The sequence below is a fragment of the Bactrocera latifrons genome, unplaced genomic scaffold (genome assembly GCF_001853355.1).
Source record: "Bactrocera latifrons isolate USDA-ARS-PBARC rearing strain unplaced genomic scaffold, ASM185335v1 scaffold_264, whole genome shotgun sequence".
Classification (NCBI taxonomy): Eukaryota; Metazoa; Arthropoda; class Insecta; order Diptera; family Tephritidae; genus Bactrocera; species Bactrocera latifrons.
In genome coordinates this window covers 284,231-311,798 of record NW_017536230.1, presented here as the reverse complement: position 1 = coordinate 311,798, position 27,568 = coordinate 284,231, and the positions used below count along the sequence as shown (strand labels likewise).

The window sequence follows — 27,568 nt, the reverse complement described above, 5'->3', positions numbered from 1 at the left end:
ATATATATTTCATAAAAAATGTTCTCTTATACATCTGTCTCTTATACACATCTTAAAATTTTATATAAAATATTAATAAATAATATAACATATTTATTGCTAAAACCAATGACTTCAATTAACTATACAAGAAGTAGTCAAATCGTGTTAAATCACAATTTCTTGAAGTAATCGAAACTTTTTTAGATCGTATAATTGTTGATCTAAAAAAGCAAGATATCGTGAAATATTGGATAGTCGATAAAGTATTTTCGTATTTTGTTAATAAATGTCGTCGCATATCTTCAGTGCTACCAATCACATTGTATCATACCACATAGTGTTGGAAAGGTGAGATTTTAAGCTTCATTCAAGCTTCAAAAACAATTCAGGGAAGTTGAAAAAAAGTTAAAGCTGTTCAAAAATGAGTGAAAATATAAGTTCGTACAGCTCAACAATGATTCGCTCGCTTCGGTTCTGGAAATTTCAAAATTTCGATTTACACTGATGGAATAATATCTATAGTATAAAAATGACAAAAAGTGGTCGATTAAAATTTTACATATTTGGTTCATTACAAATATAGAAAAAATAAGTTGGAATTTGATTAGAAATATTAAAAGACTTTTTCGACTACCCAATACATCATAATCCCTACAGGGGTCCTTGAACTTAAGTAAAGCGTTTGAATAGCCCCATTTGAACAACATACATATTACATTCTTTTCTATGTGAAGTAGATATATGATATAACTGAAATTGCAATCCTACCAATAGCCTTTCCTCATCAGAACTACAGCAATAAATTTAAACACAAACGTTATTTATGTATTTTTAGCCGACACAACACGTCATATGTTCATTTTGTGCTATATTCCAAGGCATAAACATCCATCCGCAGAAACATATCTACGCACAAAAATTGTTTGAAGGAATTATGAGCCACAAATAACTAAAATAGATATACGTTCACCACTAAGGCTTTCATTTTATTGAGAAAGTCTATATAACTACACGGCTTAGACGACGATGCCAACAATGACGTATTTCTTATGGTATCCAAGGATTTACTTAACGTTAAAGAAAGGATAATTGACTTTGCACTAAGCTAAATACAGTGTAGAAAGAAATTAAGAGCTTTGAAATCTCTGGAATATTCTTAAGTATCGATCAGTACAAAATTTCTTTTTTTTTTCTCCATCTTTTCCTCTCTCCATATTCCATATAAATCTCAATAGCCACACCTCTCATAAAAAATATCAACTGCATTTTATTTTGAGCAACCTTAAACAGCAAACAAAAAAAATATGAAACTGCGACAGCTCAAACTACTGTCGATTAGTCATAGAGCAATAAAACGCTTATGACTCATCAATCGTTAAGAAGCAATGAAATGAATAAGGTTATTGCATATACTAAAATTTTAACAAATCTAGTACTTGATATATGCAATAAGAGCAACCCTTTGTGAGCAATTACTTGGCACTCAGTGCAGGAGTATGGAATTTTTAAGTCAGGGCCATATTAAACGCCTAAATTTATGCAATGTATACAAAAATTTATGATATATATGCCTAAAAATATGTTATATGTGCCTAAATTAAAGTTATATATGCCTAAATGTATGATATATACATGCAATAAATAAAATAAAATTTTTATTTAAACGTGTACAATAATCTCTCGACTTAAACGACATCGCTTTGTTTCCAAGTTACAAAAAAAAAAAAACAAATTCATGCGAACCAAACTTTGATGTGATGAGCCCCTGCAACTCAAAATAGTTGAACAGACAACAAACGATTGCAAAATTCCTTCGAACACCTGCTTGTAACACGCGCGAACTTATTTGWAGCAATTCGGCTGAAGGTCAGACAAAAACGAAAATTTCGAAAAGTCGAAAAAAAAGATATAAAACAAAAAAATTAAAGAAAGAAAAAGTGAAAACCGGTAAACCAGTAGCAAAGAATACGAAAAGTGAAAGATAAAGCGTTAAATACTCGTTAAAAGTGAAACTAGTAGCAGGACAAGCACACCTTTATTGAAGGAATGCTTACTCAACGGACATGGGGGGTGTGCAAAGGCTATGACGACAATGGTATAAAATATAAGCACCTGACTATAAACAAGTAACTTTATGAGTTCGAATGTGCTATAAACTAGTTGAAATAACGCCTGATGGCCTACCAGCTTGAGCAAATGCAAATAAGTTTGCCTTCCGCTCAGGAGTCTAAAGGAAAAATGTGCCATGATATAAATACATAAAAGCCATAACGGCAGTGAAATTTCACCCAGATATAGAGGCATGTATATAAGCAAYAAATGAGTACTCACTGAGTTTGTGTAATGTGATATACTTATTTATACTATATAGTAATGAAAACTAACACCATTTTTTTCTTCTCGCCAAGCAATATTTATACGTAGTATTAGTGAAAATCACAAGCAATTCCATAATTTTGAATGAAATTTGAAAATGCAAATATTATGTCCTCTACGTATAGACTATATAGAAATGAAGTACATGGCGCTAGAAACTCGCACACTTGCAATAGAACGTATTTTGAACGTCATCAGCTGATTTGGCTACCTCAAATAACAACAAAGATATCATAACAAAAATGTTGAATATATTGAAAATGTTGCAGCACTTTTTTGGGAAATCTAAGTTTTTGAAAAATTATGTCTAGTAAAGGTTACAGAAACTGTTCAACAACCTGACGCTCCAAAAATAAGGCGAAACCCCAAAAACGAAACCTCGCTGAAGCCATTTCAGATGTTGGCATGATTTTATTGGCCCAGTCACCTATTTGGAAGGCTATAATTAACATAACTCATCAATCGTTAATAATTTTTTTTTTTATATGTGAAAATGTTTTGTTTTCGGCTTGGGTCAAATTTGATCAGTTGATAATTTGACATACAAAATAGTTGAAATCGCCATACATTTTCCCTTAGCCCTCATTTAGCGTATAATTTGATTTTTATCGGCAGCCCATCTAATTCACGACTGTACTCGAACTTAGTGCTGCCTTACTTATTTTTGAATTTTCTTCTGCCTTATTGGCGTAGAAATTTACTTTTCTRAATATACGTGTGTTTTCAACCAAATTGCCACCTCTTGTGCGGTGGAGTGTGAAAAGGCGGCGTCAGTAGGAAGGTTGAAGGTAGACAAAAGGTGTAAACAAAATTTTAGCGCGTGTCGGCAAGGTATTGTTGCTATTGTTATTATAGAATTTCATTATGCTTTGCTGTGCTGTTATTCGAATTTTGTTGCTACATGTTGTCGCAATGCAAATCAGCAGAAAATGACGTGAAATCTTCATTGCAATAAATAAATAATAACCAGTARCTATAAAAATGGATTTCCAAGCGCAATTCTGCAATAACAATAACACACAATTGCACATATATACATATAWACATATGRATGTACATATAGACACCTAAAAGCACATGCAAGCAAACAGAATGCAACACACAAACAAATGGTTAATATGCAAATTATGAAAGAAAATGGGAAAGGAAAACGAAATTGAAATTGGATTTCGCAATACTTTGGAGAATGTTATGAAATACGATTTGAAAGCGACTTCACAGAATGCGCGCTGTGTGGGTGAGGGGTGTAAATTGGGCAGACACTTGTGGGGATACATTTTTGATTATGCATGATTTTCTGCATATTTGCCTGCATGTATGTATATGCATATACATATAAACATACCTTGAATATTTATATTCATAACTATTTGCATATTGTTTTCAAATATTAAAATATTTCTCTACAATTTTCGCTGCAAGTTTATTCAATAAAGCRAGTGATATTTTATTGCTGCCCACTAAATGAAAAGCGCAAATTTTGCAMGCTATGAGCCCCGGCGCATGCAGCCGCCAACATGCAAGCAAAATTAAATGTCAGCCAGCAATTCATATTAATAAATTACAATTATTTATTGGAATGATGTATAAACACATGATGAACAATAAAAGTTAGCTTCACCTGCACCGAACACCCCTCACAGGTAAATTTTTTATAGCAAGAAAGGGTATAACATGATCACTCTCAAAGTGTGATGTGATGTCGCGAGGTGATTYCGCGGGAARCTGGCTGCCAGCTGGCKCTATAAAAGAAACGCAGGCACTGTGCCTGGCCAGTGCTTAGGTGACTCTCGCGCCGTGATGGTATCTAGTTTAACAGGCGCAAGGTGATGTAGTTTAACAGCCGCGCGAAAAGCTGGCTGCCGGTTGGCGCTAAAAAAAGCAGTGATGTTATGTAGTTGAACATTCACAAGGTGATTTCGCGGGAAGCTGGCTGTCAGTTGCCGCTATAAAAGAAACGCAGGCACCGTGCCTGGCCAGTGCCTAGGTGACTCTGCATTCAGGCATTTTAACAGTGGTGAGGTGGTTTCGCGGGAAGATCGCTGCCAGSTTGAGCTATAAAAGAAACGCAGACACCGTGCCTGACTAGTGCTTAGGTGACTGTCGCGTCGCGATGTCATGCAGTTTAACAGTCGTGAGGTGATTTCACGGGAAGCTCGCTGCCAGCTGGAGCTATAAACCAAACACATGCAACGTGCCTAACCWGAGCTTAGGTGACTGTCRCGTCGCRATGTCATGCAGTTTAACAGTCGCGAGATGATTTCGGGAGAAGYTGKCTGCCCGCTGGAACTATAAAAGAAACGCAGTCACTGTACATGGCCAGTGCTTGGGTGACTCTCGCGCCGAGATGTTATGTAGTTGAACATTCACGAGGTGATTTCGCGGGAAGCTGGCTGCCAGTTGGCGCTTTAAAAGAAACGCAKGCACCGTAATTGGSCCGTACTTGGGTGACTCTCACGCCCTGACGTGTTGCGATTTGAAAGTCGCGAAGTTATTTCGCGGGAAGCTAGCGCTATAAAAGAAACGCAGGCATAGTGCCTGGAAAGTCATTAGGTGACTCTCGCACTGCGATGTTATGTAGTTTAACAGTCGCAAGGTGATGTAGTTTAAMAGCCGCGTGGTGATTTCGCGGGAAGCTGGCTCAAAGTTGGCGCYATAAAAGAAACGCAGGCACCGTACTGGCCAGTACWTGGCCAGTACTCTCRCGTCGTGATGTGATGTGATTTGAAAGTCGCGAGGTGATTACGCGGGCTGTCAGCTGSCCTTATATAAGTAAAGCAGATAACTTAAGRGTGAAACATAGGCACTGAACACCGAGATAATGAAAATTGTCGCTTATTTCAGATCATAGTCGGCTTGTCGCAAAGCAAAAAATAGAAAAAATCATTTATATATTTTTAGAAGTTTTCCCATTGCAGCGCTTAATCAACACGCCGATAGKTTTTTTATGCCATTTATTTTTAGGTTGCATGTTTAACTGAATGCGATCGTTAGCTTTAACCGCTTTTATGCCTGTGCATACATATGTACATTTGTATTGACTCGTATGTGCTTTCGCAAGTGCCGCTATCAATACTCGAGCCTTATATGAATGCCTTGCCCCATTGACACATTAGCAGTGAATTTGCTRATTCGATGGAATTTATTTTTTTTAYATTTTTGCCGTCTTTACCTTGACTTTGTAATGTACAGTTATTCATATTGATTTCTTACATTGAACTTCCGTGCCATCGTTTAATTGTTGAAGCCCTAAATGAGAGGGAATTTCTCGGCAGTATTTATTCGGGCAAAGACAATGAGCAACGTAGGGGGAAGTCTAGTAGAAGGATTCAGCAGTGTACATATGTATATAAATCGCTCAAATTTATTATTATTGTTGTAGCAGTAGAAACACTCCAAAAGTAATTTCGGGTATTGGTACCGAGTCGACAGTTCTTGACAGGATAAAAAGCCGGATCCTTTCCATTTTCAAACTCYCACATTGAATGCTTTAAGGATTTATAATCACTTGTAAATTTCAAAAAATCGATGTTTTGTTATCAAATGTTCACATGTTTGAGAATTTATCCGAAAAGTTTAATAGTTTTGGTTTAATAGTGYGGAATATGCGACTGGTGGGCACTATAAATTCAGGAAAGTCTACAAAAAAATATTGAAAATTTTTTGTAGCTATTACGGGTAGTATCTGCTAAACCCTTAGATTTCCCGCTACCCATACTCACAACTATCGTATTGTCTCGCCGATTTTCCAAAGGTTTAATTGTCAAAATATTTCGATTAAATCTCACCTGTTTTAGTTTCCTCCCTAGTAGTATGCCTTTACATATGGTAAAACAACCACTAGGAACTCAAGAGAATATTAAGCCGTTAATTATAAGAGCAGAATCACCGTTGATAACTTCTGACAACTATTTATAAATGAAGATGAGCTAGCGCAGGACACCTGTGCGCACACCAGCCAAAGTAATTACAATGGTTAAAGGATACAAACAAACGAAGGCATTGGAATGTGTATATGTGAGCAAAATTGGAAATCAGCAAACAATAACAACCAAAATCGGCATGTGGATGCCTTAATAAGTACTGATATGTAATAATGCCACTAGCGATAAAGATAGCGTTATAAAAACATATTTGTTATCAAAAATTAATATTATTTATAAAAAATTATTGTTTTTTTTATTAAAAAATTATTTTTTTTTATAAAACAATTTTTATTGTTATTTTGTTTTATTAAAAAATAAAATTTTTATATATATTTCATAAAAAATGTTCTCTTATACATATGTACATATTAGGTAATATCAATGCTGTAGAATTTTGTTGAAAATAATTATAATTTGACAGCAGGAGACGTTAAAATTTCCTGATCTTTCATAAATTTCATTACTTATTTTAAATTTGACATATGATTTGGTACACAACAGCTGTTGGCTAAAATTCTGCGTATTGAAAAAAGTATATATAGATCGAATGTAAAAAGAAATATGCGTCTTGAGGTATTACAAGAGTAATTGAAAATTGAGTTAAAAAGCGTGACAAAGGTTGTTTCGAAAAAATGGCATCCTATTTATGCAAAACTATAGACGATTTTTGTTTTCTTTTTATTCGGATTAACTATTTTAGAGAAAATGTCGAGGGTAAGTGGTACAGTACGCATTATAATATTGGAAAATTGTATAAACAAATATTTATTTTTATTTTGAAAACACAAGTAACATGTCAAGTAACATATATGATGAGCTGCCCGTCCGTCTGTATATAGGCGAACTAGTCTGTTCATTTGTTAGAGCCGCCGATATCGAGCCTCTAAAGAATATACTATACAGTCATATAAACTGAATGATAAGAATCAAGATATAGTATGGAAAACTTTTTCATTTGACGAAATATCTTCACAAAATTTTGCCAAGGTTATTGTCTTCAACAATGTTGCGATTTCCAAAAAAATTGTTCAGATCGGATCACTATAATATAKATGTATATATGTAGCTAACCGTTTTAAATTTAGTTCTTATATGAAAACTTTTTTTGACAAGATATATTCACGAAATTTTGCATATATAGTTTTATTACCTAAGGGTACGTTCTAATATATCATAAATTAAAAGAGCTAAGCTTAGRTCTCAATTGTACAAGATTTTTGTTTCTTTCTTAATTCAGTATATAGTCTAGACAAAGAAATATATAATAGAAAAAAAGGTGCATATTTAACAACAAATAAATTTTTGTGTGCTAAATTTGTTATGTATATACTACTTATACACAAATTTTATATGAATACATATGTTAAGATACAAAAGGAAGAGAAAAAAAAGAAGACTGATGGACGGTCAGCGCACTTTGAATGACTCAAGAGTACTGTACAACAAAGGTTATGAATAATGAAAACCCAATTCGCAAAAACATAAAAAAGGGAGTTAGAGACGCTGAAACATACATACAAACACACGTACATACATATGTATTAATATAAGGGTATACATTTAAGTAAGCGCATGTATAGTACTTAAGTAATTTGGACCGATGAGCAAAACATTAAAATGGATTTGGTTTGCCTACGCAAACTTGTACATAAAGGAATTATAACTATACATATGTATAGAACAAAAACTACAACAAATGACTGGCTTTTCAAATGTAATTGAAAGTGGATGATAATACAATAAGCATAGCAGGAATAGTACACGCCATTCAAGTACACGCCATTCAAGTACACGTGAACGCAACAGGAATAAGAGCAGCAGCTCTTAATAATTACAATAACAATGACAAAAACAGAATGGCTAAAGATACTACCAGGCATATCATATACATACATATCTACAAGCAGCTGCTGAGCTGCTGTTTGGCAGCCACACACTTTTCAGATTAGGCTGTACATATGTACATGTATATGTACATATTTCGTGTTGTTGCCTGTGGGTATATTAAGTAATTATAACTTTCGTCAGTTGCCGGCCAAAATCGGTTGAAATTCAAAACGCACAACTAAAAGTTCTTGGATATCTGTAAAGTTGTTTTAAATCAAACAGTACAGTCACTGATCACTTATGTATCCCTCTGCCGGGATATCGGCACCAACACACCCCTTCAGACGCATATACACACCCACCCATCCAATCAGTGCCAGACCAATGTATATTGTTCATATATTGATTTTTAACCCAGGTGTTGATTGCATCAGCGATGATAATAGTTGCATTAGTGTAATAAAACTGCCTTGTTTACCCGTCAGGCAATTTTAAATTGGATACTTTATTTATTACACTAATTGCTCGGATATTTCAAAGGAGTTAGAGACTTGCTGGATTCTGAGTGTTACCAATAATTGTTAGTAAGTTTCGGGTGGCGCCAATTGCGGCTTTTCTCAACACACGCAAAGTTACGCTCGTGTGTCATGTGTATTTGCGCCGCATTAGAATTGCTTACTCCTTTACCTATGTCCTGCTACCTGAAAATTCTGGACACTTATTATCAGCGCTTGCTTTTATCATCTTGACATTCACATGCCTTTCTCGGCAACCTTTACAATCTCCCACCGCACTTTAAATACCACCCCTCCACACTTCACTCGCTCCATCAGCCCACATTTTTCCAGACACATTTTACTCACTGCGAACCGTTAAAACTTTTTCTTCTTTTTTCTCACTTATAACATTCGCATTTTATAGATTATATTTTTTTATTAGTTTAGTACTTTCATTGCACATTAAATAATCTTTGCAATGACTTAATCACTTTGCAATTATTTTTCTATGTAGTACTCACTTGTATGGGAAATATTTTGAAATCAATTTTTCCGACAACTGCAGCGATAAATGGAAAATTCTGCCAGTGAGAGCGAAACTGGACTGACTGCGCCAATATCGAGCAAGCGCATGTGTTTTGTCTGTTCTGTACTGCAGCGAGCGCGTAGAAGAGCACACAAGTTCAGTTGCCCTTTTGATTTTTGCGTTTGTGTGAATATGCTTTTGACAATTGGCGCCTTCCGTTTTACCCTCTTCCGCTTAAATTTTTATTTTATTTTATTTTATAATTAAAAAAACATAGCTCCCTTTTATTTTATAATTAAAAACATAGCAAATAGTTTTCGCAAGGCTATCATTAAATCATTGCAATAAAAGTAATCTTTAAGTTGTGTTCTTATTGGTTTGGAGTATACTTATGTGTAGTAAAATATATAGAGATTAAACTAAATAACAGCAACTATTTTGCTATATATGTATGTATAATATACAAAAAAACACATTTGGAAATAGTTGTCACAGAAAAGAATACTTGGTTTAAATGTGGAACGCAATAAATTTATCATTTTTTTTTTAGTTTTATTAAGTTTATTTCTTCTAAATTATTGTGAATGGTGAAGTTAAAATTCAGAGAAACAGCATTGTGAGTAGCAATAAATGACAGCTGGTTTTGTAAACAAAGTAAAAACAATAACAGCGAGTCATTGCAAAAATTTTGAGTTGTGTACGGTAAATACATAATGGTAAATATTTCAATAACAACACATATAAACAATATCTAATAGAATTAATTTTTGCTGTCAAAGTTTCATTTTAACGGTTTCAATATGGAATTCCTGGATAATGGCCGCAGCTTCCAGGAGACATACAAGTGCTTCCCTGTAGCCATGTTGCCCGGTAACGAACGAGAAGATTTAGAACGTGGTGGCAAAAGTAGGTGTTTAATTTGACATGCCTAAATGCATGCATTTTAGCGTAATATTTTCTATAATGTGTGTATGTAGTTATTATGCCACCATCGGCGTTAGATGTGCTTACACGCCACAACGTTGAATATCCAATGCTCTTCAAGCTGACGAATCGAGCGCAAAAACGCACAACACATGCAGGTGTACTCGAATTCGTTGCCGAGGAAGGTAAATGCTATTTACCTTTGTGGATGATGCAAAATCTTTTGCTTACGGAAGGCTGTCCGGTTCGCATTGAAAGTGTCAGCTTGCCAGTGGCAACCTTTTCAAAATTTCAACCACAAAGCACTGATTTCTTAGATATTACTAATCCCAAAGCTGTTTTGGAAAATGCTCTTCGTAATTTTGCTTGTCTTACCACCGGTGATGTAATTGCTATCAAATATAATAAAAAGGTTTATGAATTATGTGTGCTAGAAACGCGTCCTGGTAATGCTGTTAGCATTATTGAATGTGATATGAATGTAAGTTCCATGTCAAACACATATATTTCTAATTTTAAAAGACTATTAATGTGAATATATAGGTGGAATTCGAAGCTGCTATAGGGTATGAACCAAATAAACCTAAAACTGAAGAGCCTCCTGTAGAAGAACCACAAGATCACGTTATGGAGGAAGTAGTTGAAACATTTAAAGGCTCTGGTGTACGTCTGGATGGCAAGAAAAAGAAAGATAATCAGCTGGACACACCTGTTATTAAAAGGGTTGGTATGGTCAATTTCTAAATAAAAGCTGTATGCCTTAAAATCATCGTTACTGCAGGTACTCGCTCGTGGTGTACCCGATTACGATTACAAGTTTGGATACTTAAAGTTTGACCGTTCTATCAAGCCAATCAACGAACGTATTCCTAAAAAGGACGGTGAAGAAGGTGAGCCAGAGACTTTCCATGGTCAAGGCTTTTCAATGAAGACACGTAAATTGTAAAATAATATTTAAATATTCATAMTAACATAGTTTAAAAATCTTTTCGATACAGAATGCAAAATAAATTTGTTCATTAAACTTTAATAACCACAGAACTACTAAATGTTTTATTGTTCAATGTATCTACAAATTCAAAGTTAAATTAATAACTTCATCTTTCTTTTTTGGCGGTGGTGATGTGAGAGACATTGCCGGTAATTTGCGTATCTTTCGGCCATGTTTGCCTTCTTTTCGTTTCCACAAACCGGAACGTGGGCGATTGCCGAGTTGACGCATTCGTTGTGCGCTTCCAATATGCTCTTTATTGTGCTCAACATTTGATAGGCGACCTATAATAAAAATGTTATACATAATACATATAATGCATAACTATATTGAAGTAAAGATCTTACCAACTGTAGCCATACATGTACGATCATATGCAAATTCACGTTTTGATGGTAACTGAACCACGACTTTGTCATCGAATTTTCTTAAAATTGTTCCAAAAGTACCTGCGGCGTGTATCAAATGAAATGGATAGCCCGGATTTTTCTCCAGGTTATGTATGCGTGTACCAACTGGTAAAGCTCCAAGGGGGTAAGCATCACCTTCATTTGGACGTACTATAATATACGTAAAGTTATATATATCAAATTTATTATATTATTCGACAAATTTACTCACCAGGTATACGCGGTATAAATCGAGAAGTTCTGATGATGTCACCCACTTTCATATTTTCTGTTGCTAATATGTATTTGAGTTCATTTCCTACGCCAACAAGTGCCACTTTTGCAGTGCGACAACCACCATCGATTATTTCTATCACACGTTCTTCTTGTGGAGGTCCTTCCAATGGCCCATCCCGTACCCATTTTACCCAATGGAATTTCTGTTTTATTCCACCACCTATGCCTTTGGCCACCAAGCGTCCGCTYACTGGATCGCGCCCTGCTAAATGAGTGATTTTCAATGGTTCTACGGTGTATTCTTCAGGGTAGTGCACCACACGTCGAAATTGCTGACCAGCACCTGGTTTCGGTTTTTCTACCACCTTACACTTTCCACGAACTTGAATACCAGCGGCTACAATGCCGCTGTTTCTTATTAGCTGATGACGGGAAGCATTTAATGTACAATTAACCAACAAACGGGTTAAGTTATTCATTTTTTATATAATAAAAATAATAAATGAACCAGATGTGGCCTATCCAGCGGTCTAAAATATGTCCAAATGTGGGTGATCAGCTGTTCRCAAACAGGGTTGTATTATTTCGTAAATTTAATGACTATGATATACAAATCAAAAACATTGTTAAGAATTTCCATTCCAAATATTATATATATTTATTTTATAACAACACTATTTAAAGCGTAAATAACGTATTAATTTTTAAAAGCGGACATAATATTAGCTAAAAATTCCTTCACTTCCGAATTCTGCAATAAAGCGCGTTTTTTACCACTTAAAACCATACCTAAGATATCTGGGCATTTCTCTTTATCACGGGAGTATATATCTCGACCGTCCATTTCGTCACCACCGCCGCCACTACCTTCCTCAACGCCGGGCGATAAACATAAAACACCGGCGCTTCCACTATKCACAACATTTCCAGCCGACGGTGGCACTGCGTTACCTACYAATGTTCCCTGTGCTTTGTGACGTTTGTTTTTACGAGTTCTTCCGCCATGTTCAGCGCTTATTTGCATTTGTGTCAGCGATTGTGTTTGTATTTTGGTGGTGTTTTTGTCCGTTCGCTTTTGATAGGGTCTCCGTGTTTTGGCTGGTTCTTTCTGTTGTTGTTTCTCTTTTCTTTTCGATGTTGATGTCGGCGCAGTGACGTCGTTTACTGTCGAATTCACGTTCACGTTTGCTGATTGTGGAGATTGTTGTGCTGCTGGTGCTGGTGTTGCAGCTGTCACTATTTCTCGTGTTTGATTCCCAGAAGGGTGAGTAATTATTTGTGTCTGTTGCAGTTGTGTTTGGGGTTCCTGTTCTTGTTGGAGACGTCGTTTCACGTGCAAATTTAGACGCTCCTTAATAAAACGACGCGGCTGTGCATCCGTTTCCGGTATATGTGGTCCTTCTGTCTTAACAATTTGCAAATTTTCCGGTAACTCGGTCATAGTGTGCCCTTTACACTGCTGTAAGTACTATTCCACTTTTCTAGGTGTCTGACAATTGAAGAAAGTAAACTATATTGGCAATGCTGTAAAAATAACCCAGTGAACAATTAAAAGTGAAGGTGATAACATATTGYAGCGTTTAGGAAGTATTTTCAAAACATTTAGTAGAATACAAGTTGAAAGTAACTGTTCTTCGTAGTTAAACACAAAAATGTTAAGTGTTTTTATTTAACCAAAATTGAAAGATAAATATTAAATTGGTAGTGCAGTTTGTTCGTCTCCACCACCTTGCCGCGCATGACACTTTGCGCATATGTTTACTAAATCGCGCTCGTTTTGTTGCGTGCACTGGTATTTGTATTTATTTTTCTTCCACCCTTCCCTCGGTAGTGAAACAACTCCCTTGCACTCCATACAAGTGCCCTATTCTGCAGATGTCATTTGCGTGTGTATTCAGCACAGTGCTGCCAACCACCAGATACACAACACACCCTGTGTTGCCTGTCTTCTCGTTGGTAAGAAGAAACGTGTTTTGTGCAGAATTTTCAGTTCTTCATTTTCGATTTCGGTTTAGAATTTTGTTTGTAAACACGCGTGTGGCAAAAATATATATCCAAATATTGTTGAAAAATTAACTTTAACTTTCGTGGTAAGTGTAGTGCATTGGGGAATGTAAGGTTTGTTGAATGTAAGAAAAAATATTGGGGCTGCCGCTTATGAGCGCGCTGTTGCTCCCCAACATTGAAGCGGCTTTTCCTTTTCCAATAGACATATGTACGTGTATGTGTGTTTTTGCCTTTGCTCTGTACCTTCGTTGTGTGTTTTTCAATATTAGTGTTTTTTTTGGTTTATTTTTCTCGTTCGCAGTTCTGCTCAGCACAACACAAACATACAAACAACATAAAACGGCAGGGAAAACAACAACAGTAAGAAAAACAAAAACGACAAAAACAACATAGCAATCAGCCATTAGCCAACAGAGCCTGAGCCGTAGCCATAGCCAGCCAACGAACGATAGAGCCAAAAAATAAAGTGAAATAAATAGAAGAGGGGATGTGAGCTGCTAACGGAACAGGATCGATCGGATGTATTGAAAAGAGAAGTGCGCAAAGCGTGCGGAAAACAATTTAAATTTGGAAAAATCTTTTGAAACACAGAAAAGGAAAAAAACCTTGAGTTTTTATTGTCCAAAGTGACGAATTAAAGTGTTAATATTAGCAACAAGGGGACAGTGGCCGAATGTGAATAGTGTGCAAAACGTGCAAGTAAAAAAATTTATATAGTTTTTGTTAGAAAGAGAAATTAGTATTTTAGTAGGGACAGTAAATTGTGTAAAATAAAAATATAAGAATCATAACAGAAAAACAAACGCAATTGTGGCGTAGCGCTAACACATTTTTTCGTTAGGAAAAAAGTGTAGAAAAAGCAGAATTAAGAAAAAAGCGCCGCATACAAATGGAATTCTTCCCCCACCAACAACAACCACATACAGCTCAGCAAGTAGATGACGGTTCTATATCCGGCCCGGCAACCAATATAAATACTATCAGTAGTAACAACAACAATAACAACATAAACAACGTTCGTAGCACAAACAATACCCCGCCCACCTCAAACACAATAAATAGTGCAGCAACAACGGACACCATCGACGCTGCCACTGTAGCCATCGCCAAGGATATGCTCCAGTTGCATCATGGCAATGGTGCGATACTAACAAATAATAACAACAATAACACAAGTAACAGCAGTAATAATAATACTAGTAGCGCAGCCTTAGAGGTCATGAATACATCAACATCATCTAACGCWAACACCAATTCGGTAGTAATTGCAGCTGGTAGTGGCAGCAGTACAACCAACAGTGGTGTTGGGCCTAATGTAGGCACCAATCTGAATACCAATCACCCACCTGCCCATGCCTCAACCGCCGGTAATTCGGGCGGCGGTGCATCAAACGTTTTAACAGCACCTGACAACGCGCTCGGCTTTCTAAAATACGACCAGGAATTGTTATACATCACCGAGCCATGTACTATTATTGGACGAAACTCATCAACATCGCATGTGCACTTTCATGTTGCTGAAAACAATTTAGTATCAAGAAAGCATTTTCARGTTCATTACGATGGAGATGCACGTGACTTTTTTGTTCAGTGTCTAAGTAAAAATGGCATTTTCGTCGATGATTTTTTGCAACGACGAAATGCTGATCCGCTTCGATTACCTAACAGGTAAGTTCAGCGCCATAATCAATATTGAACGAGTTACCTGTCTATCTGTATTAAATATATAATATGTATCTCAAAAGCGCGGAGAAGAATTGCATGATTATATTTATCGAAACGCTACTTCTTTTAGTTTAAAATATTTGCAATTTTTTGTGTGTTAAAATTGCTTAATACAATTTCCCTATTTGCAGCTGTTACTTTCGCTTTCCCAGCACCGAGATTCGCATACAATTCGAGAGTTTCGTACATGGTGGCGCTTTAAATGYTACTGGCGCGCTAACTGACTCGAACAACAGTGGCATATCGTATCATAACAATAGTCACAACAATGTGGCTGCCCTGCAGAATAACAGTGGAATAGGAGGAAGTGGCGGTGGCGGTGGGAGYGGAGGTTGTGCTCAATTCATTATTTCGCCTGCGCCACCCGATGATCACCATCATCCGCACGCGTCGTCTGGACCAACACCGCATGCGTCCACACATGTATCTCATCACCATCAACCGCATGTGTCCTCTAGTGCAGTGTCATCGTCAACACATCTGCTGCCGAATATGGATAATTCAAATGTGTACTCACCACTAAAGATATCCATACCGAAGAAGGAGCAAAAAAGCCCATATCTATCACCAACTGGCAAGTGGAATTTGTACTGTTTCTTATTTAAACGCAAATGTGTATGCATTTGCATAATTATACACTGAGCGAAAATTAATTGCATATTATAGCAAATGCTTACTGTATAGCGTTAGATTTAATTACGTTTCAGAAAAAATTACATTTGATTTTTTAGTATTTGTTTTGCTATTGCTTACTGGCGTAGAAACTTTATTACATTACACTTGACGCAGTGTAAACAAATGAAAATACAAAAACAATGAAATRCGAAACAAAGCGCCGCTTTGTGTGCACACTGAAAAAACGAATAGGAACAAAACAAAAAGTAAATATTATCTGCAAAAGTACATTTATGTCATATTTACATATATTTACACTAATACATGCGAATTTGTATACTACCTTCTAGCATCTTTTTTTTTTTTTACAAATTGCGTACATAAATGCGTAATTATATGTTGTGCAAATTTTTAATTGCAAACGTTGCACGTGGCTCTAAATTAATTTTAGAAATCTACCAACAACAACACAAAAGTGTCAATGAGGTTAAAACTACTCTCTTATGTCATAAAAAAATAGACGGAAATGTGGTATGTTGAGGTTGTAACATGTAAATATTTACACAAATACTTATTACATAAAGGAAAATACAATTTTATTTTAAAAACGCGCACGTGGAATATTAGGGAATATGCATTTATTTGTAAGATTAACTTTTAGGATTATTAGCATACATTTTCAATTATTTATTTTTGTCATAATTTTCAATTGCTAGCGAAAACCATCACCAAACTTATTAAAGTATCTTATTGAGTCTTTATATATACATATAGTGTATTATATTCAAAAAGATTGGATATCGATTGCTTCATTTATTTATCAGATTTTTTAAGTAGTAGAAAAATAATGCATATTTTTATGTAATAACTAGTAATAATTAACCGCTTAAGTAACAATTGCAATGACAATAATATCTTTAAATTTTACAGGTACAATAAGTGCTGCAAATAGTTGTCCAGCCAGCCCCAGACAAGGTTTTCATCAGAACCAAGCCAATTACAACAACTATACCAACAACAATTTACAAAACGTAAAACAATTGCACAAAATAATGGATTAATATTTTTAATCACGAAATATCTTCTTTTCAGCAAGACCTATTCCAAACACCATCAACAGCTAGCTATAACCACAATGAGAAACCACCATATAGCTATGCTCAGTTGATTGTACAAGCTATATCCGCAGCACCGGATAAACAATTGACACTTTCTGGCATTTATTCATTTATAGTCAAGCATTATCCGTACTATCGTAAAGAAACAAACAAGGGTTGGCAGAACTCCATACGCCATAATCTCAGTTTGAATAGGTAAACGTTAAAAAATGCCTACATTGTATTTTCAGCGCCAGTATAACTAATATTTACCTTTATTTTTAGGTATTTCATTAAAGTTGCACGCTCTCAAGATGAGCCGGGCAAGGGCAGTTTCTGGCGTATTGATCCTGATAGTGGCGCCAAGTTGATTGATCACAGTTACAAGAAACGGCGTCAACGTAGCAGCCAAGGTTTTCGTCCGACATACGGCATGCCACGTTCGGCACCAGTCTCACCGAGTCATATGGGTACAGCGAGTCTTGAATATATTTAATTCAATAATTTTTTATTTAMATTTTTTTTGTTTATTATAATCAAAATGCAGACAATTCGCGTGAGAGTTCACCACTTCAGGATTTCGTTTTGCAATCAGCCCCTGGATCGCCGGGCATGTCTATTGAGCAACGCGCAGCCGATGGTGGTAATAAGTCAACTAGCAAGCGATAGCGCGTTTGTTTTTCTTTTAGTATAATTACAATAAAATAATGTGCGTTGAATTGCAGATATTATGTACAACAACACAACTCAGAATATGCACCAATCGACGGCTAACAATTCCCACAATCAATACAAGTAATTTTGATTTGGTTTTCAATATTTTTTATTATATTGCATCAGAACATATATCTTTTCTTCCAGTTTTGCTAAATTAAAAACTTAAAGCTATGATTTCTCCTGCTTAATACCATTTTATTTTTTTTAGTTTTTTTCGGTGCTACTTTTTTTGTGCCTACATTTTGAACAATTTTTTTTAATTAGTATTTACATTTTTTATATTTATTTWATTTGCAATCTAAAGTTAGCACCAGTTTTACACTAAATTGTTTTTATTATTTTCTTTTTGCCAATTTAAAAAATATGAACTCATTACTATGAGAAACTATCTAGCGCTTGTACTCATTTCTAAACAAATCATTTTCAGCAGTAGCGGAAGCCCATACTATGTTTCAAATCAAAATTCAACCATTGCCGGTGTACAGCAACAACAACAACAACAACATCTACACAACGAGAGCGGAGTGACCATTGGTGGTGGCAGCGGCAACGGTGTTGGTGCCTTGATTGCACTTAAACGTAATCATGCTATGGCAGCTGGCGCACAGCAGCAACAACAACATCAACATCAAGTGCAAACGTTGCATCCCGACATTATATACGAGGAAATGCCCACAGATTACAGTGGCAATATGGAATCTGGCGATGAAGGTTGCAGTATTGGCGGTGGTAATGGCGCCGGCAGCAGCGCTTCATGCGAAGCTCCCAAACGCCCCAAATATTTATCCGAAGTACTCTGATATGTTGCTGTTTCTGTTTCAGTTTCTTCTAATGTCTGCAAGTAATTTAAAAAAAAATTTACAAAAGAATGTAAAATATTAAAAATTTAACTAATGGCAAAGATTTGCCAGAGTAAAATACCCCAAACACATACATACAACAAATTTAAAAAGAGAAAACTAGAGCACACAAAAGTTGAGATTTACTATAAATAGAAAATGTAAAATGCGTAAACCAATTCGGAAATATGTAATAATTTTAACAGACAAATCAGCAATGTGTAAAACACTTCACGTTTTTTTTTATTTTATTTTTTTTATTAAACCTTCAGTATGCGAAGACCATATTCAAAGGCAAATTGTCTATGAAACCTTGTATCAAGCTTTTAATAGTAAATAACTGTCTACAAATAGTAAACAGCGCTTTTGATGATTTACATGAATTTTAAATTTCGCTCGAAATGTCTTCTTTCATCTAAATTGACTGCAAGTATTAGATAAGTTCTATTTAATTATAATTACTATAAATACGATATATTTCTGAATTGGACTAAAGCGACATTAGAAAACTACAGTGGGTCAGAGTGTAGTAGAAGACATAATATAATAGAAAACACATTCACACACAAAACAAAACAAATTGAGAAAATGTTAAACTAACATTACTTACAAAATATTTCGTTGAAGATATAGAAAATGAAAACAGTAAACCGGTATCACAAGAAAAATTAAGAAACACATGAAGCCAACCATCGGTATATTGAATTTGACAAGCAAAGTATGTGAACAAAAATAATTGTTTTATTGTTTTTTAATCYTTCTAAAATATGAATATATACAAACTCCCTATATTGCTTTAATATTTGTTGTTGTAATGATTTATTCGTTTAACGATTATCAAAATTGTATCCCTAGCATACTGTATAGATGTACTTGTATACTCTGGACGAATTCAATATGCTTGATGATGCTATATATTATACTAGAATGAATGGGAGTAAAAAGTAACAAAAAAGTTATAAAATGCGAAATGCAAACAAAAAAATATATAAAGAACAAAAAAAGCAAACATTTAATTTAAAAAATTGTAAACTAATGAAAGTAGTACATTTTAAATGATGGGAAAAATAATTACTTAATATGCGAGTAATAAATATTAATGCTAAAAAGAATTAAGAAGCATGTTTGGCAGAAAGCCTAGACGGTGTATACAAAACAAAAGCAAAGCTAGTAAGTAAAAGCAAAATAAATGAATCATAGTTGTGTGGCAACTGAAAAGGAGCAAAAGAATTAATTACCTATATCTACATACCTACAATTATATCGAACCTAAATCTAGAAAAACAAATTACAACTAATACAAAAAAGTTAATTTAAATAAAAAAATATTATAAAACAAGTCAACATAAAAAAACCCTACAACAAATTTATGGTAAAGAAAAATGTATAATGATGATTGATTGCACTTTATTTCTATTATAATAAAGAAAACTCAATTTCAATGTTTGGACAAAATGTGTATTGAGAAAAATACAAAGAATATAGATAATCTCTGTGTATTCTTCAATCTTCAAAATATCAATGTAAAATGTGCCGTTTTGACATGTTTCAATTTTTCTTCGAAATTTCAAGTGTAGTTTTCTTCTATAWACAATATAATCAAGCATTGAAACAGTTCAGATCTAGAAAAAAAAACTAGATCACCATCTAGAAAAAAATGTGATTAGCCTAAAAACGTACAACACAAATTAAATTACGTAATTTCAGATTTAATTTTTTATTAAATTAAAACGTTCTAAACAGCGGTGTTTTTCATAATTATTACAGTATTTTAGTAAAGTAAATACATATGAGTACAGTATATGTATGGAAGCATTTGAAGCATATCCGTATGAACAGCAGCAAAAAAAAAAAAAAAAAAGCATGCGAATGAAGAACAATTAGTAAAATCGTTAGATAAGAGCAAGAAGTTAAAGTTTCAACAACCACAACGTGTACGTCTGGTATCGAGCAAATGCTCCATCCATTGATGTGGATTGGACTTGTCTACTACGTCAGAACGATGCAGTCGTTTTCCTTGTGACAACAATTCACAAAAGTTGACCACCGTAGCATCGTAGCCGCAAGTGTTAACAGATGTGACATTGCCATCGCAATCGAACAAATATGCTAGATATTTTAAACGTTTTAAATCACCGTATATGGAAGTTTCAGTTATACTACCAACACCAGCGTGCGAAAACGTTGCACCAAAGAGGTGTATGTTGAAAAAAGGTACTGCCCGTAGGTCTTTTATAGTACCAGCCATATTTATAGCAGCCACATAACCATGATATTGTGCCATTTGTAAATGTTTAACGTTTTGTCTTTGATTAGCATTCGAAAAGAGGGGTGCATTGGCAATATCACCGCCCACAAATATGTTGGGCACCAGCGTCATTAAATGCATATCYGTATCAATTGTGCCATCAGCATTTATGGGCAAGCTCGAGTCGATTAGCCAAGTAGTATTGGCCACTACACCCACAGCAATGATTAATACATCGCATGGATACTTATAACCATCACTTGTTCTTATTTCAGAGATTCTAACTCCATCCTCGCTCAATATTTCTTTAATTCTACTTTCCATTTTCATTTGGACACCCTTTTCGCGGTATAATTGCAATAAACGCTCACCGACATCACTGCCAACAGTGCTCTCTAGAGGATATTTCTTATTGCAAACCATCACAATCTGTTAACATAGATAATTTAACATTCAATAAGTTTTAATTATGCTATTAAATACCATACTCACCGATTTTACTTTGGTAACTATAGAGGAAACAAATTCCATATTAATTAAACCCCCTCCTACACATACTAAATTTGTTTTTGATTTTAACACATGCATTATTGTTAGGAGATCTCTATAATCGTGTATGAAAAATACATTTCTTAAATCATTACCGTTGACAGGCAATCTAGTTGGTTTTGAACCAGTCGCAATGAAAAGTTTATCATATGTAATTAGTTGATCATTGGAACAGCTAACCGTTCTCATGGCTGTGTCCAATTTAATTGCCTCCACGCCCAATATTACCTCAATATTATTATTCTCATAAAAATCGCTATCGCGGAAATATAATTCCGCTATATCACCTTGCCATGCTTTTGAGAGTGGTGAGCGATCGTAAGGTAAATAGTCCTCACGACACAATATTATTATGCGTCCTGTGTAGCCCTCTTGACGTAATGTTTCCGCGCATGTAGCCGTTGCAACTCCACCGCCTACCAACAAAAATATACGCTCGTCAGACTTAATGTATTCTACCATTTCTTTTGTGCGCCGTATCTTATTAAGATCCTTGATTCTCGCACGCACTTGAACCTCTCCGTTTGTAGCTATTTCAACCGGATACATTGGTAATGAATCCAAACCCGGAAAATCCTCTATATCGCCAGTCCTAATATTATAACAAGAACCATGACGTGAGCAACGAATGCGTCCATGTCCTAATATGCCTCTAACTAAAGGTGCACCTTGATGTGGACACGTTGCTCCGATGGCCCAGATTCGATCGTTTTGACGTATTAACAACAGCTTATTGTTTTCGTCAAAATTAAACTCTTTGACTTCGTCATTATTAATATCCGTTTCATTACAAATTGAAACTAAATCAGTAAATTCAGACATTATTCTGCCTAAAATAAAATATTTTCCGATTTTTTTTGTGCTGTCAAATAAATTTTGTTATTTTAAATTCAATTTTAATTTGAAAATCAGCTCTGACGTTTTCAGAATATAGCAAAATCAGGGTGATACTTTTATTTCACAAAAAAAAATATTTTTAATAAATTTTATTTCATACCATATACAATAACCACAAATTAACGATTTTTTTTAAATGATGTGAAAGAAATGACTTTTATTAAAGTCACAATAACTTCCTCCATTGCATTTCCGTTATTATTGCGAATTTTTGCTCAATAACGCATGCAACCCTTCAATTTGTCGCCATTGGTACCAATTGGATTTCGCCGTAGTTCTGTTAGATTTACCTTTAATTCATTCGGTCCATAATCGACTTTCGCACTGTTCAATGTTGTCGCATTTTGCTTAACGCGTGTACAATTTATATTATTATAAAAATATTATAAAATATTTAATAATGCCTGCTAAAGCTGTAAGTGTAATCAACGGAGATGTCAAGGGTACCGTTTACTTCGAACAGAAGGTAAGAAACAGCCTTTTTATCTATCTTTAATACTTTGAGGGTCCAAGGTCATGTCACCGGCTGACATTGTGAGATTAAATTTCCGAAATATATAAATTGTTAATAATAAAGAGAATATTTAAAAATTAGGTAAATAGACTAAGGTCTTTATTTACATATACCTGACATATACATATGCATAAGTTTATTACTGTATATAAGCATGAATAAGCATTTTCAGTATAGATTACAAACTCCATAATAATTACACAGATATCTATGTACATAGTTAGTTATCAGTTTCATTGCGATGTGTTAATATATATGCATTAGCATTGGGGTACTTGGGATCCGAGACGCCACTGCGGTTAAGAAATAACAACCAATTGAGAGCTAGTTATCAAATTTGTAATAGAATATTTAATTATATACGTAAAACGCTTATTTTCTCAAGTAGTTGATGAATATTATAATGCGTTGTCATTTATTTTGGATACATAAGAATATTTATATATATACTATGTATTTAGTTAAAGTGCATAAGTATACACCTCTCTTAAGACATGCAACTTTTTCCAAGTTATTCAAGTAATTTAAATTGGAATTTATTTACATATTTTTTYATATTGAAAATTTTTTGTGAAACATTTTGTATTTTTTCTAGGATGAGTCTTCACCCGTAATAGTCACTGGTGAAGTTTCTGGACTTTCTAAAGGTCTTCATGGCTTCCATGTACATGAATTTGGAGATAACACTAACGGTTGCACCTCAGCTGGGCCACATTTTAATCCAGCTGGCAAAGAGCATGGTGCGCCAACCGATGAAAATCGTCATTTGGGGGATTTGGGCAATATTGAAGCCAGCGGCGATGGACCAACTAAGGTTTCAAAGCCCAATAATTTCAATTTATTTCTAATACTAATTTTATTTTTAAATATTTCTGCTAGGTTAACATCAGCGATAAATTAATTACATTGTTCGGAGCAAATAGCATCGTGGGACGTACTGTTGTTGTGCATGCTGATCCCGATGATTTGGGCAAAGGTGGCCACGAATTGAGCAAGTCAACTGGCAACGCTGGTGCACGTCTTGGCTGTGGTGTGATTGGTATCACTAAGAACTAAATTCGTYTACTTTCGGTTTTGCTTAACTGGGGAGTGTTAAGGGTGGATAAGACAATGTAATTGCATTAAACATATAAAATATATTACATATGCATTAAAATATTAAATATCGAAAAAAATTGGCTAATTTCTAATTGTTTAAGATAACTTAAAGTTATCACTTACTTTTGATTATAATTAGCAGTTTTAACGTTAAAAATAAAACATATGTGGTGAATTGGAAAATCGTTTTAGTACTTGATTATTCATATCATGAGCTCATAGACAATCATTGAAATTCTTTTTCCGAAATACGATTCCATGATAAGTTCTTTGAATTTTATTCGACCTCAAAATCTTTCCTTGTACTCTATTTTTGTGCGTTTTCAACAAGAAAAAAACAAAGGCCACACACTTTTAGCGTTATCGCATGATGAAATTATATATTTTTCCATGTTTTTGTATTTTAATCATTTATATGCTTTTGTAAAATCATACCAAAGTAGTTTACTTTTACAGTGCATGTGCATAAATTACAATTAGAACGAATACAAAATAGAGTTATGCGCTACAATTTAATTTAACTATTTGCTGCTTCAATTTCTTTGTAAACTTCACGTTTGTATTCATCTAGTCCGCCTTCCATGCCGCGTACTGTACGATTGCCGCACACCCACAGTTCTTTGCATACTACCTTTATCAGACGTTCGTCGTGAGATACTAATATTACACCGCCCTGAAGAAGCACAAGTAGTTGTTTTATCAGCGAAATACATATTTAAATTAACAACAATCTAATTACCTTAAATGCATTAATAGCTCGACCTAAGGCATCAATGGTCTCAATATCCAGGTGATTGGTAGGTTCATCAAGCACTAAGAAGTTAGGATCGGCTGAAATTATATTTACTATTAATTTCAAAACATTCAAAAGTAATTAGATAATTTTATACCCATGCACATTTTCGCCAAAGCGACACGAGATTTCTGTCCTCCCGACAAACTAGCAATGCTTTGCAAAGCTAATTGTCCTGATATACCAAAACTGCCCAATTGCCGACGATATTCCTCATCCGGTCGCCCTGGGAAGAGTTCTGCCAATACACCCACACAAGTAGTATTCATGTTCAGGTGATCAACATGATGTTGCGCAAAGTAGCCAATTCGCAGACCACGATGCGAAATGATGTTGCCATGTATTGTGGTCAATTGACCAACAATGATTTTAAGAAGTGTAGTTTTACCTGCGCCATTTTCTCCCACCTATTAAAATAAATTTTAAAATTATACGTTTGAAAACAATGTTTCAAGCTGAAACTTACAATACATATTCTTGAATCTGAGGTAGCTGATAGATTCACATTTTTAAAAACGGGTAATGGATCTGTGTCCTTGTATCTAAATTCGATTTCTGATAAAGCTAAGACCGGGGGATTTAATGGTTCAACTTCGGGGAATTTCAGTTTAACCTCAACTTCCTTTTCGACAGGCTTCAATTCGGGTCTTCAACAGGATACAAGAATTTTAGGAATACCTATGTTCATTGACTTCTTTTTAAATATAATAACTTACAGCTTTTCCAACATTTTGATTTTCGATTGTACCGAAGATGCACGATTTGCGTTGTAACGGAAACGGTCGATAAACTCTTGAACATGCGCGCGGTGTGCCATTTGTGCTTCGTATTCTCGTCGTTGGGCCTTCAATTTCTCAGTCTTTGTCTTTTCAAATTGCTCATAATTACCTCTGAAAAAAAACATACCCAATTCATATTTAAAAATTAACAACACATATTATTTTAACTTACTTGTAAGCCTCAAGCGCCTGGGAATGCAGATGTATGATATCGGTTGGAACAGTTTCCAAAAAGTTACGATCGTGAGAAACAACTAACAATGTTGTTGGCCAGGATTGAAGGTAATTTTCAAGCCATATGATGGCCTTTATATCCAACATGTTAGTCGGTTCATCGAGCAGTAGTAGATCAGGTTTGGAAAAAAGTGCACGTGCTAAAGCCAAACGCATACGCCAACCACCGGAAAATGATTTAGTTGGTCTTTGCTGCATATCAGCGTCGAAACCCAGACCGCGCAATATAACAGAAGCTCTTGCCACCGCTTTGTCAGCTTCAATATTTTGCAACTKTGCATATACTTCGTTCAACTCTGTACTTAACTTCGTGTCCTGCACTCCGCTATTTAAAGTGGTAAGTATTTCCTTTTCGCGTGTGAGCAACCGACTACGTTCAAGGTCACATTCCAAGACACTATCAACGGCTTTTGTATCGTCACCAACAACTTCTTGTTCTACATGCAATACGCTGATGTGTGACGGTATCGCCAATTGGCGGTCTGAAATCATGCGTAGAAGTGTCGTTTTACCCAAACCATTACGGCCGACAAGTCCATATCGACGACCCAAAGAGAGCAGCAAATTGGCATTTTGCAGCAAAACTCTGTAGTAAAAAAAAATATGCATTTTRGAGATATTTGCACTAATTCAAAACTATTATATGTTTAATTACTTATCGCCAAATGCCAAATCGAAATTCTCAATTTTTATATCCATTGATCGATTTGTGCCTTTTTGCTCCATTTTCGTATTCTTCTTACTCAGCACTTGTGATGCTGTAGCAGTTTGCAGTTTGACGGGTGCAGCAACAGCTGATTTCACAACATCCTGCCGCTTTTCCTGCTTCTGCTGTAGCTTTGCTTCGGCTTTCTCTAGCTTTTTGCTGTTGACTTTCTAGAGTTACATGGGGAGCATAGGTAAATAAAATATGAAAATATTTTTTTCAAGTACTCACCGATCCACCATCTTTCGTAGTAAGCCATATGCTTTGCATATTCTTATCAACATTTTCCATCTCTTTGGCCATAGCGGCAATATTTACGGGAGCATTTAATACTTTACGWACCTCATTTTTTGTATTCTTCTTAATTATGTCAAAGAACTCATCACAAAGGTCTCTGATAAAGCATAAGAATTGCATATTTACAAGCATGCTTTAAAAATTTTGTTAGGATTGAAGTACCTTATGTTCTCCTCAGATTTCCCCGTATCAATGCTTTGCAGGATATCTCCTACAGCTTCGTATATATCATCGCATGACTCAAAATCTTCCAAACTACCACAAAGCACACCTACAATTCCAAGTTAGGTTTATCAAACGCAACCAAATTTATTTTTTGGTATTTGCTTACCCTCTACGTAATCTTTTAGCTCATTGTCAATGGCTGGAAATTCACGCTCCAAAATATCGGTGAATTGACTCATATTAATGCCGTTGCGCTCTTTTCTTTAACTTTTAATACAATTTATGCTTTCACTAGCAACAACTAATCGCACACAATGGATATGTATGCTCTTGAACTATATTACCCGACAGCAAATTTAACCGAATTGCCTACTCTACACAATTTTAATAGAACTTTTAATGGCAAGTTACTCACAATTTGTTTAAGTTAACATTACCTCAGTGCTATACGAAATTGGAGCGATATTTTGCACAATTTAGCTAGAATTTGTGCATCAATCGCTACACACAAAACGTAGGAAATCGGGAAAGACCAGATAACCAGACAAAACCACCAGCTGCAACAATGACAATTGTGAGACGTCAGACACACGTGGTGTTGCCATTTTAATAC

The 27,568-nt window shown here is 35.1% G+C and overlaps 8 protein-coding genes across 11 annotated transcripts in view; 3 read left to right on the top strand and 5 right to left on the bottom strand.

The window, feature by feature from the left end:
• Positions 1–9,251, bottom strand: part of LOC108969759 (sodium-dependent phosphate transporter 1-B) — a 16,536-nt gene extending 7,285 nt beyond the window's left edge. The window contains exon 1 of the mRNA XM_018934672.1: positions 9,130–9,251. The gene's annotated coding sequence lies outside the window, so the exon portion shown is untranslated. The remainder of the gene's footprint in view (positions 1–9,129) is intronic.
• Positions 9,252–9,717: 466 nt separating this feature from the next.
• On the top strand, positions 9,718–11,099 carry LOC108969742 (ubiquitin fusion degradation protein 1 homolog). Its single transcript, XM_018934646.1, has 5 exons — positions 9,718–9,850; positions 9,914–10,040; positions 10,112–10,539; positions 10,602–10,781; positions 10,840–11,099. The coding sequence occupies exons 1-5, from the start codon at positions 9,848–9,850 to the stop codon at positions 11,002–11,004; spliced, it is 903 nt and encodes a 300-aa protein (XP_018790191.1). The 5' UTR covers positions 9,718–9,847; the 3' UTR covers positions 11,005–11,099.
• Positions 11,078–12,238, bottom strand: LOC108969741 (39S ribosomal protein L2, mitochondrial). The gene is made up of 3 exons (XM_018934645.1): positions 11,671–12,238; positions 11,397–11,609; positions 11,078–11,333 (listed from the first exon to the last, which is right to left on the bottom strand). The coding sequence occupies exons 1-3, from the start codon at positions 12,152–12,154 to the stop codon at positions 11,128–11,130; spliced, it is 903 nt and encodes a 300-aa protein (XP_018790190.1). The 5' UTR covers positions 12,155–12,238; the 3' UTR covers positions 11,078–11,127.
• A 39-nt stretch (positions 12,239–12,277) lies between these two features.
• Positions 12,278–13,914, bottom strand: LOC108969743. Its single transcript, XM_018934647.1, has one exon. It carries the CDS (start codon positions 13,114–13,116, stop codon positions 12,373–12,375), a length of 744 nt encoding a protein of 247 aa, XP_018790192.1. The 5' UTR covers positions 13,117–13,914; the 3' UTR covers positions 12,278–12,372.
• On the top strand, positions 12,839–19,919 carry LOC108969739 (fork head transcription factor 1). 2 transcript variants are annotated; one of them, XM_018934642.1, is made up of 9 exons: positions 12,839–12,939; positions 13,984–15,350; positions 15,539–15,981; positions 16,953–17,053; positions 17,115–17,335; positions 17,405–17,589; positions 17,667–17,762; positions 17,845–17,914; positions 18,267–19,919. In XM_018934642.1, exons 2-9 carry the CDS (start codon positions 14,572–14,574, stop codon positions 18,634–18,636), a joined length of 2,265 nt encoding a protein of 754 aa, XP_018790187.1. In that variant the 5' UTR covers positions 12,839–12,939; positions 13,984–14,571; the 3' UTR covers positions 18,637–19,919. The 2 variants fall into 2 exon arrangements, with proteins under 2 accessions (XP_018790187.1, XP_018790186.1); XM_018934641.1 differs by having other exon boundaries at positions 18,264–19,919.
• Positions 19,920–20,491: 572 nt separating this feature from the next.
• Positions 20,492–22,323, bottom strand: LOC108969740 (apoptosis-inducing factor 3-like). Its single transcript, XM_018934644.1, has 2 exons — positions 21,416–22,323; positions 20,492–21,352 (listed from the first exon to the last, which is right to left on the bottom strand). The coding sequence occupies exons 1-2, from the start codon at positions 22,292–22,294 to the stop codon at positions 20,594–20,596; spliced, it is 1,638 nt and encodes a 545-aa protein (XP_018790189.1). The 5' UTR covers positions 22,295–22,323; the 3' UTR covers positions 20,492–20,593.
• Positions 22,324–22,658: 335 nt separating this feature from the next.
• LOC108969750 (superoxide dismutase [Cu-Zn]) lies at positions 22,659–24,164 on the top strand. The gene is made up of 3 exons (XM_018934662.1): positions 22,659–22,835; positions 23,479–23,697; positions 23,763–24,164. The coding sequence occupies exons 1-3, from the start codon at positions 22,770–22,772 to the stop codon at positions 23,937–23,939; spliced, it is 462 nt and encodes a 153-aa protein (XP_018790207.1). The 5' UTR covers positions 22,659–22,769; the 3' UTR covers positions 23,940–24,164.
• Positions 24,165–24,330: 166 nt separating this feature from the next.
• Positions 24,331–27,512, bottom strand: LOC108969749 (ATP-binding cassette sub-family F member 3). 3 transcript variants are annotated; one of them, XM_018934660.1, is made up of 11 exons: positions 27,393–27,512; positions 27,122–27,329; positions 26,953–27,061; positions 26,725–26,887; positions 26,443–26,663; positions 25,726–26,373; positions 25,491–25,664; positions 25,241–25,421; positions 24,872–25,181; positions 24,721–24,812; positions 24,331–24,654 (listed from the first exon to the last, which is right to left on the bottom strand). In XM_018934660.1, the coding sequence occupies exons 2-11, from the start codon at positions 27,192–27,194 to the stop codon at positions 24,499–24,501; spliced, it is 2,127 nt and encodes a 708-aa protein (XP_018790205.1). In that variant the 5' UTR covers positions 27,195–27,329; positions 27,393–27,512; the 3' UTR covers positions 24,331–24,498. The 3 variants fall into 3 exon arrangements, with proteins under 3 accessions (XP_018790205.1, XP_018790206.1, XP_018790204.1); XM_018934661.1 differs by having other exon boundaries at positions 27,122–27,324; XM_018934659.1 differs by having other exon boundaries at positions 27,122–27,512.
• Between the last annotated feature and the right edge of the window lie 56 nt (positions 27,513–27,568).